The 10093-nt window shown below is 46.6% G+C and overlaps 2 protein-coding genes across 7 annotated transcripts; both read left to right on the forward strand.

Annotated features, from left to right (window-relative positions):
- The first annotated feature begins 1536 nt into the window (after positions 1-1536).
- On the forward strand, positions 1537-6835 carry LOC112884959 (calmodulin-binding protein 60 B-like). 3 transcript variants are annotated; one of them, XM_025950626.1, is made up of 10 exons: positions 1537-1730; positions 1823-2004; positions 3054-3129; positions 3234-3292; positions 3423-3916; positions 4028-4188; positions 4274-4477; positions 4862-5096; positions 5400-5468; positions 5936-6061. In XM_025950626.1, the coding sequence occupies exons 2-9, from the start codon at positions 1889-1891 to the stop codon at positions 5432-5434; spliced, it is 1380 nt and encodes a 459-aa protein (XP_025806411.1). In that variant the 5' UTR covers positions 1537-1730; positions 1823-1888; the 3' UTR covers positions 5435-5468; positions 5936-6061. The 3 variants fall into 3 exon arrangements, with proteins under 3 accessions (XP_025806411.1, XP_025806402.1, XP_025806395.1); XM_025950617.1 differs by lacking the exon at positions 5400-5468 and having other exon boundaries at positions 1538-1730; positions 5939-6835; XM_025950610.1 differs by lacking the exon at positions 5400-5468 and having other exon boundaries at positions 1540-1730; positions 5936-6835.
- Positions 6836-7828: 993 nt separating this feature from the next.
- Positions 7829-10086, forward strand: LOC112899963 (protein AUXIN-REGULATED GENE INVOLVED IN ORGAN SIZE-like). Of its 4 annotated transcripts, none has more exons than XM_025968666.1 (2): positions 7829-8176; positions 9506-10086. In XM_025968666.1, the coding sequence occupies exon 2, from the start codon at positions 9579-9581 to the stop codon at positions 9891-9893; it is 315 nt and encodes a 104-aa protein (XP_025824451.1). In that variant the 5' UTR covers positions 7829-8176; positions 9506-9578; the 3' UTR covers positions 9894-10086. The 4 variants fall into 4 exon arrangements, with proteins under 4 accessions (XP_025824451.1, XP_025824442.1, XP_025824424.1 ...); XM_025968657.1 differs by having other exon boundaries at positions 9509-10086; XM_025968639.1 differs by having other exon boundaries at positions 7829-8171; positions 8298-10086.
- The last annotated feature ends 7 nt before the right edge of the window (positions 10087-10093 follow it).

A 10093-nucleotide genomic window follows, 5' to 3' on the forward strand; every position in this document is an offset into this window, starting at 1 on the left:
TCGCATTCTGGTTTAGGAAACAATAGCATTACGACGTAAAATACAAACAACATTTTTTTTGAACGGAACGAACAAGATTAACGCGAATGATAAACTGTTAAGCTTTAAAATATCGCTTTGATATGTAAAGCTTTAATCACTAAAGTAAAAAAAAGGTTTGGACTTTTTTTTAAACTTTTTAGCCACCATCATCAATCATCAAATCTTCATCCAACGGCTCAACTGTTCTTTGACCCTGTACACAAACTCTTTACTCTATCTTAAAGTCTACTTTCCCTCCCATTAAAACCTTGATCCGACGGTCCATCCTCTCTCCACTCGTGTATATCTTGATCCGATGGTCCATCCTCGCTTCACTCGTATATAAGTATGTCCGCCCTGACCCTAATTCAACATCCCTAACCTAGCCGCCGCCTCTTCCCCGTTGCACCGATTCCCCAGATCTCTCTTGTTGCGCGCACTCACAATTGCATCCCTCATGATTGCCTATGTTCAGCAACACCGTTAGCCACCGCATCACTTCACATCCACTCCAATCTCCTCTTTGGCGGCTCATCGGTGACAAATCCATCACCACCTCCATTGGATCCGCCATGTCCATCTCTCGCAGCTCTCTCTTTAGGAGCGCTATGCATACTCACCAATTCAATCTCTTTCACTTTGAAAAATCAGATGGAATTTTCCATTCAAACCCTTTAGAACTAGGGATCATATTATTTCTCTAACCTCATGGAGCCGGAGAAGATGGAGGTCGCAAAAGCACAAATCGCGACACACGTAGTTAGGTAAGCCAAACTTCTCTAACAATTAAGTACCGGAGTAAATATATAGTAAATTAATAGTGATGCGTAGATCAAGTACTTACATGGATTTGGCATGAAGCCGACCTACCGAATGGAGTACAAATTTTTCGCCGGGCGCAATCCATCCGTCGAAGCACAGTAGCGCATCTCTCTTGGCACTTCACACTGTGCCCACGATCCCAGTAGCCAGTAGGAAGGAGTGTCAGGATCGGGATCCCATCGCCACAGAAGATCCCTGCATCCTTGACTAGGCACAGTGTCGGGCGCCCCACATGTGTATGTGTTTCTTCACCAACCACGAACTCTATTGAACCAGGCGAACCCACTCCACTGATTGGTGGGACGCCATTCCCGAGGCCCACCTGTCATACGTGCTGCCTCACCCCGCGCGACCCTCACCGACAGCCCGGCCCATGCAGACGGCGGCCCACCAGTCAGTGGTTCACCGGAAATGAGCGGCAGTGCACAACGCCCAATTGGGCAAGAAATATCCTATCATCTGGTCCGGCCATCTTTTCCCGTAGCCGCCGCCGTCGTCACGCACCCCACCACCTCGTCAATCCCCACTATTCCACCCACCCACTGACCAGCGGACCCACGGAAGCGGGACCCACTCGTCATTGTCCTGCGTGGCTGGACCTCCGGACCAGCGGGCCCGGGATGTCAGCGAGCGAGAGCCGTGCCGGAGCGGCTTGCGGCCAGGTATGCGAGGCACGGCAAGTAAACAAAAACATTTGGGCCGTAAAGAAAGGCGGAGGCTGGCGAGAGCGAGCACAAGCGGAGCACCACCCACGCCACGCACGCACACCGGCGCTCGCCGCCACACTCATCAGAGAGGCGCACGCGCGCGCAGATCTCCCGCCGCGGCCCAGCCCTCGCGATTCCGGCCGGAGGGGTGCCGCCCTGGACGCCGGCGCCTTCGATTCGGTAGCCGCGGCCGCTTCAGTCCGGCTCCCGTAGCTATTTTGGGGATTTACACCCGCTTTTGTTTCCCTAACCTGGGTTTGTGATGGGCGCAGATCTGACGGCCCCCGGCGGCGGCTGCGGAGGGCACGGGGGGAGGCTAGGGTTAGGGTTCCGCCGCGATGCAGCGGCCGGGACGGCTGCAGCGCTCGGGGTCGAAGCGCGGGCTTGACCCCACCGGCGGCGGCGACGACGACGACCATGCGCCCAAGCGGCCGCGCGTCCCCGCCCTCGCGAGGTGAGCGCGCGTAAAATGTTTCTGATTCTGCTCTACAAAGGTTTGTGATTGGTTAGGGTTCCGGTTCCGTGGCTAGGTTGTCTGCTGCTTTGCGGTCGGATGAAATTTGAATCCTTCGCTTTAGTTTGGTTCGATTGAGATGACAGATGGAAGCAGTAGTGGATGTTGCTAGTGCTGCTGTTGCTGTTAAACTTAAAATCGGTACAAATGACTGCAGCAAGTTTGCCTAATTAGGTTTTTTGTCAATTTGGTTAACTGTCAGACTGAGTTTGAACTGGAGGATGGTTTGGTTTACATGTGGAAACTATTTTTTGTTCTGAGATGAGGTGGAAACTATTACAAAATAAGGAAGAAGCTTGAGTGGATAATTATGAACCTTAAATGCAGTGTGGTCCATGCAAAATTGATGGGTTTTTTCCAGCAGTTCTGAGTGTTTGCTCTTTTGGCTGCTGGGTGCTGCCCACCTCAGAGCACCAACTTACCGATAGCAAAGCGTTATGCTGTAGAAAGTGGATGATCCAGTGATTATAGAAATTGAAGTTCAATATTAGCATGTATTTCTGCCATGCTGTTCTAGAAACAATTTCTCCTGATTCAGTAGTGAATGCAAGCTGAGTTATAAATTAGCAATCCACATGCCAGAACCATGATCTGGGCAGGGCTGTCAGTCCGCTCTTACTATTATTGCTGCTACTTTTATTGCTGTTACAAATACCATTTTTTCTAGTCCTTTCACCCTGAGATTTGTTTGTTAGTTACTTAGTTTGTTTTGATGCCTGATGTTGGGTTTCATCTCTACCCCATCCCACCTTTCTTGGGAATAAAAGCTTTGCTGTTGTTGTGTATTAGTGTAGTATCTTGTTTACGGAAGGTGGGTGCACAGTTAGGGTTTGCTAATATATTAGATGCAATGGTTATATAGTCAAATGAGATGCTTATAATTCACAAAATAATTTTGGTCGAATTTAGTAGATAAGTTACAGCTTTTTTCTATATAAACTTCTTGTTACAAATATGTTTGTTGCTTAACTAATGATATGTTTCTTCAGTGTCATTGTGGAAGCTCTCAAGATGGACAGTCTGCAGAAGCTTTGTTCATCGCTCGAGCCCATTCTCCGAAGAGTTGTGAGTCAAATTGCTGCTGGACTTATGCTTTAGTTTATATGTAAATTCTGCATACAATTTCTTATCCTTATTGATATATCTGATCCATTCTATTTGGGTACTAGGTAAGCGAAGAAGTAGAGCGTGCTTTAGCCAAATTGGGCCCTGCTAGGATCCAAGGAAGGTAAAAAAAAACCAACTTGTCTTCACAATGATGCTTGGAGGAGGATGCTTAAATTGAAATTTATTGTTGCAAATGTGATTTGACCACATTAAACACTTTTGAGATGTGACACTAATACAAATTAAAACAGATCCTCCCCGAAACGAATTGAAGGCCCTGATGGTAGAAATCTTCAGCTTCAGTTCAGGAGCCAGTTGGCTCTTCCAATCTTTACTGGTGGAAAAGTTGAAGGTGAGCAGGGAGCAGCTATACATGTTGTGCTGCTGGATGCAAACACTGGATGTGTTGTTACCTCAGGACCTGAATCGTTTGCAAAACTGGATATCCTTGTGCTCGAGGGCGACTTTAATAAAGAGGAAGATGAGGATTGGACAGAAGAAGAGTTTGAAAATAATATTGTCAAGGAGCGTGAAGGGAAGAGGCCTCTTTTGACGGGTGACCTGCAAGTGACTCTTAAAGAAGGTGTTGGAACCATAGGGGAGCTTACCTTCACTGACAACTCCAGCTGGATAAGAAGCAGGAAATTCAGACTTGGGCTGAGGATTGCTCCTGGCTTTTGTGAAGGTATTCGTGTCCGAGAGGCCAAGACAGAAGCTTTCCCCGTTAAGGATCACAGAGGAGAATGTATGTGTGGCACACATTCCTGATTTACTCATAGCATTAGATGATATAAACATTATGTCTTTTTTTTAGAGTTACACATTTGCCAAACATGCTGATTTTGTATTTAATTAGTGTACAAAAAGCACTACCCACCTGCGTTGAAGGATGATGTTTGGAGATTAGAAAAGATTGGCAAGGATGGTGCATTCCACAAGAAGTTAAATGCCAGTGGAATCTACACGGTTGAAGATTTCCTCCAGCTTCTTGTTAGGGATCAGCAGAGATTACGCAGCGTGAGTTCTATGATGCCTGTTACTACTTACTAGGTTGTAACTTACGGTGTTTCATATATGATCTAACGTCCTTTGTTTTCTGTAGATTCTGGGCAGTGGCATGTCAAATAAGATGTGGGAGAGCCTTGTTGAGCATGCAAAGACTTGTGTCTTAAGTGGAAAGCATTATATATATTATGCTAGTGACACAAGAAACGTTGGTGCAATATTCAATAACATCTACGAGTTTACTGGTTTGATTGCTGATGATCAGTTCATTTCAGCAGAAAGTCTCACAGACAATCAGAAGGTTAGTGCCCCCCTTCTCTCTCTGCGACTCTGCCACCCACAAGGCCTTAAGTTGAAAACCATTACAAATTTGTGTTATTTCATCAAGTTTGATATTCTGCTAATGTAACCAGCAGTGAATCAGTATGCAAATAATCATATTCTTGTTTGAAGAATAGCTTGGGAAGTTGCTATACATTAACAAATCATCACTATACTCAACTGAATGAATCATGGCAAAGTCAAGACCTGGAAGTCATGAACATTAAGTGGGTGTTGGGATGAGAGGGATGGTTTTGAGAGTTTTTATGATTTATTAGCTAAACACCAAGGGTTTGGAACCAAATCTTCTATCCAAGGTGTGGTCTACTGAATAAATCATGACCTTGCTCACCTTAAACTGTAGGTCTATGCTGATGCATTGGTAAAGAAGGCATATGAGGACTGGATGCATGCTGTAGAATATGATGGCAAGGCACTCTTGAGCTTCAAGCAGAAAAAGAAATCTGTCACAACAAGAAGTGACACTGCAGCTGCTTCAACAAGCAATCCTGCTTCATATGGTTCGGCCAATTCACAGAAACAATTGTCCCTGCCAGCGAAATCTGGACAACCTGCCTCGGCGGGTAGTATGAATGATGGTGAGCTATTGAGCCTTCTTGTTAACCTTTTTTTGTTTTAGCCATGCCTCACTAGGCCAGACATTTTTAAGGAGAATTAGCATGGTACTATTGCGAAGGGCATAAATTAAAATAACATGTAGTATGAAGATGACATTTATGCTGGTGGCCACATGCTAGTGACACAATGGAATCTTCCAACTAGTTGATCTTTGCAATGGCACTATACAGTATTGCCCAATGCCCTTCTTTTATCATTTCTGATGACATGCCCAGTGATTTCAGTCTAAGCCCATTCACTCATCCTTGCTAATTCACATATAGTCACAGAAAAGGGGGTTGAAGGCACTGTTCCTTGACCCTGGAATGGCGACCCTGTCCTGGGAGTGCGAGGTACCATGTTCCTCGACCACCTTGACCCGGGAACTCTGTGAACTCACATTAATGTGAAAAAATGATAATGAAATTTTCCGATGGATTATTTTCATTGTGTTGCACATAACCCAAGGTTTACTTCACTTCAATTTTTCTGTTACTTTAATCTGTTATGATAGCATAATAAGGCTTTGCTTCTGCGTATGCTAGATTATGACAATGACCAGTCAAGTAGGCTTCCTCAGTTATTCTTGATGCTGGAATCATGTCATTAGTAAGCAATTGCACTAATAATGCATACTGTAGCTGTTGCTTTACAACAACATGTACAATACTGAGTTAACAATTGTCTGTTGTGTAAAGAAACATGATACTGCTTATGACTATGGAATATGGATGTGCGGTCCACATGATAGTTGTGTGAATTTGATCAATATATCATGTGTGCGCTGTACTGAAATCACTGAATTACTTTTACCTTTCAGCAGATGGAACTAGAAGTGCATACAATGGAAACCAGTCAGCAAGATATGCAGACAACACTCAGAACATTCCCACAAACATCACCATGCAATATGACAGGAGTGCACTGTCGCCAGAAAGCCAGTTTAGTGGTTCATCGCTTCAGGCTCAAGCTTCAAGAGGGTCCAATATGCTAGCATTGGGACCTCCGCAGCAACAGAACCAAAGTTTTGAATTCCCAGCGCTTGGTCAGTCCATGCAGTCAGGGATAAATCCTTTTGATCAATGGTCGCAACCACAGGAGAACCGTGGTGGGGTTGATGACTACTTGATGGAGGAGATCAGGATGAGGAGCCATGAGATACTAGAAAATGAAGAAATGCAGCAAATGTTGCGGATTCTGAGCATGGGCGGCGCAGGAACCAACCTGACTGAAGACGGCTTCAACTTCCCTTCTTACATGCCTACACCTTCCCCGAACTTGAGTGTTGAGGACGACCGCACCCGTGCGCCTGGGAAAGCCGTTGTCGGGTGGCTCAAGATCAAGGCTGCCATGCGGTGGGGGATCTTTGTGAGGAAGAAGGCTGCCGAGAGAAGAGCTCAGCTTGTTGAGCTCGATGACTAGAGGGAAAGTATTAACAGCTGGAAGCATGCGCTCTCGAGCTGGTCTTGTACCAAGGTTTCATCGATGTTGTTTGTGTACCTGGGTGGGCTCAGCTCAGCAATGACCCTTAGGCGGACAGTTCTGGTCCTGAGCTTAATTATGGACAAAACTCTCTTCCATTTTTCCTTTTGTATAGCTCTTCCTACCATTTTCCATGCTTTTGTTTGTTTAGTGTGATGCTAGTCCTGTTATGAACCTTAACCTGAACTCTGTACATTTATTTGTTACAGAATCCAAACAGGCATTAAACATTGGCACCTGGGCACCCTTTGTTCCGCTGTTAAACACAGGACACACAAGATCCAACCAGCGTTTGAGGATGTTTTGCTGTCTCGACTCTCGAGTGGTCTATGTCTCTCATTTTGATGCCTCCGAATGCCTAAAATAGCCCTAAAAAAAGAATGTCTAGAACACACCTCAGTGCCGTACCCAGTTTAAAATAACCTGACAACTGCTCTATGAGCTTTGATCTTACATGTTCAAACATATCTTTTTTTTTTATCGGTGATGATGGTCCACGTATATAACAGAAAAGAAGAGACCCACGAATTGTGCGTGTCGGAGTGCAGGGTGTTGTGTACTCGATGCCTATCTGGTTTGCACTTTGCACAGGCGAGTCATGGTTGATATTGGTTGAGAACGAGCTCTTTCTTGCCAAGTGTCCATATATACATCCCCTCTCGTTGCTGCTGGTCGAGACGAGGCAAAGCAAGCTAAGGTTGGAATCAAGCACGCACTTACAAAAATGCTCCCAAGGTAGACCCAGACACGAGCACTGTCAGGTTAAGGTTAATTAACCCATCATTAGCCATTAGCATCGACAAGGACAGCATCAAGACCCCCAATTTTTGAGGTGCGGACACCATAAGACAAAAAGGGCGAGATAGACAAAGAGGTGGCCGGGCCAGCGCGGGCAGTACGTGTACTCGTGGTATGGGCCTTTGATTAACAGGAGGCCGGGTATTCGTTTAACTTAATAATAACCATTAAACAGAAGGGGGAAAGTGCAGCGGACTAACAAGAGGCCGGGTGACTACTGCGGCGTAGTAGTGTTAGTAGTAATTAAGAAAGGGGGGGTGTGGCCAGGGCCAGGGGAGAGGAACCACCCGAGTGCATGCACTCCCCCCCCCCCATTTTTTCCCAAAGATGTTGGCTTATAAAACTCACTCATCGCCGCCTGCCGTCACCTCAGCATTTGTGTGGTAGACTAGACTACGACGGGGGGGCACCGTATTTGCCGGGCCGGATGCAGTGTACCCGGTCCCAGAACTAACCTGGCTGCCCTCTTCTTTCTCCGATCCTGTCTCTCCCACGACTGGCCGGCCGGCCGGTCCTCCAGCTCATCATCGCTCTCGACTAGGAGTATATAGCTAGCCGCCCTGCACCTGCAAGCTCCATCTCTTGCTCGCTCTAGCTCACTCCGCATCCGAAGCATAGTGACCTGGGCGACCGGCCGGCCGACCAACAACCGACAGCAGGATGATGGTGGTTGGATAGCGTCGGCGGCTGCGTGCATGTATGCATGGCTTGAAAAGATGCGCGCCGATCTCCTCGCATCTCACCGGCGGCGGCGGCGGCGGCAGCAGCAGCAGCAGGTGAGGTATGGTACGCCATATATATATATATGCTCTTGCACGGTCTCGTGCTCCATTTTTTCTTTTCCCTAGCTCGTTTCGTTCTCTTTCCTTTCCGGGATCGATCCAGGCAACGCATGTATGTAGGGAGAACGAAACTACGCTGCTCCATCCATCCATTCAATCAGATCACTGGAGTGTTTATTTGGTCGCCGTCGATTAAGGATGGATATACTGCTGTTTTGATGGTTACATCGTCTCACGCATGCAACTGCACATCATTTAATAAATCTCTGAAAGTTCTAGCTCGTCTCAGGGACGATAGACTAAATTAGAACATTTGTGAATCATGATCAACCCTAATGGCTAATGGGTCTACATACCGTACCTCTGGTCACATCGAAGCTCAAAGGTGCTCAAAGGGTCTCTTTGAAAATATTTTATTTATTAAAGTTGTTTAGATATCAAAATAGTTAACCAAGGTATCGAGCAATAGGACTAAAAAAAATAAAGTTATTCATTGCATTTGTAGTAATGATGGTAAGGAGAGATCGCGTGAAATATAGAGAGAGCGGAAGCCCTGAAAACCATGGAACCTCTTGACAAAATCTTCAGGTTTCGTTGGCCTTGATTCAAAGCACTTCCCTGTTTGTATTTTTAACTGATCTAAGGGAACGAGAAAAAAACGGTGTAGCTGGTATTAGGCCGAGTTAAACCAGCTAGTGGCGTAGGACAGATTAAAGCTGAGGCGTGGCGCAGCTGAGCCAGACATAGCTCCAAGCTTCGTTTCATGGCTGAAGTGTGGAGAAAAATGCTGAAGAAATCTGACAAATAGATGAGGACGAGATACTCCTAGCAAACCAAGGTATGGCGGCGGTATATATATACATGTTGAGATCAGCTGGTCAAGTCTGACGAAGGACCAAGCCATATCGCATATGCAAGAGAACACTGGAGATAGCGAAGAAAATACACTTGACCATAAGATGAGACTCACGACACGAGGCCCTCCATATAGTGCATTTACATGGTCGTTTGGTCCGAATAAAGAGAAACGGTAGGTGATCCACTGTCAAGTACTGATGAAGAGCATCAACGAGACTACAATATTGTGCAGGATCAGCAACATATGCATGGTTTATTGGTTTTATACACAGAATCTCATCATAGCGGTAACGAAAAAACCCGTACAGTTCAGCACAACATGCTCATCAATACACAAAGTAGAAAATTGTGCTGCGCGTGCGCTACTCTATTTCATTGATTTACTCACTCTCTTTGCACACTCATCACAGAGTAAGGTAAGGCAAGAAATTGACCTAGTACCTCATGTTGACCATCTTGAGCTTTAAAAGCAGCGTTCCGGCCGGAGGGCAAGCCGAGAGGGGGCCAGCCACCGCCATCGTTTCCTCGAAGCGGCGCACGTGAATGCCGTCGTCGCTGACATCACCGCCAGGCGGGAGGACGACGACGGCTCACCTCGTCCCCGGCCGGCACAAGTGCCATGACCCAAGCACGCCGAGGGGCTTCTGCGCCAAGTACTTCTCCGTGGAGTCGTGCCTCCTGCTCGCGCTCATCACCGTGCTGCTGCTGGTGCTCCCGCTCGTCCTGCCACCGCTCCCGCCGCCGCCGCTGGCGGTGCTGCTCGTGCCGGTGGCGCTGATGGCGGTGCTGCTGGCGCTGGCGCTCACGCCGGCGGCCGGTGGCCGGAACGAGGTCGTGGACCCGGCGTCCTACTTATAGTACGTCTTGTAGATTGATGTGAATTACAAGAAAATTTTTGAGGGGACAAAGGTTTTGATTCGAGTGTACGTTGGATCGATTTCAAACGCATATTGAGGATGTTCTTTTGTTAGTTTTCTCTTCGTTAGATGCTTGTAACTTTATATGGTCTCCGTCTATGTTTGTCTAGTATTTTGTTTTATTTTTGACTTGACATCTTG

The sequence above is a fragment of the Panicum hallii genome, chromosome 1 (genome assembly GCF_002211085.1).
Source record: "Panicum hallii strain FIL2 chromosome 1, PHallii_v3.1, whole genome shotgun sequence".
NCBI classification, from domain to species: domain Eukaryota; kingdom Viridiplantae; phylum Streptophyta; class Magnoliopsida; order Poales; family Poaceae; genus Panicum; species Panicum hallii.

Excerpts from the sequence above, each read along its gene's own strand:
- LOC112884959 (XM_025950610.1), top strand. The coding sequence starts at position 1,889 with ATGCAGCGGCCGGGACGGCTGCAGCGCTCGGGGTCGAAGCGCGGGCTT. Across the intron at positions 3,917-4,027 it reads TAAGGATCACAGAGGAGAAT|TGTACAAAAAGCACTACCCA; the intron begins GTATGTGTGGCA and ends GTATTTAATTAG. Across the intron at positions 4,189-4,273 it reads ATCAGCAGAGATTACGCAGC|ATTCTGGGCAGTGGCATGTC; the intron begins GTGAGTTCTATG and ends TGTTTTCTGTAG.
- LOC112899963 (XM_025968666.1), top strand. The coding sequence starts at position 9,579 with ATGCCGTCGTCGCTGACATCACCGCCAGGCGGGAGGACGACGACGGCT.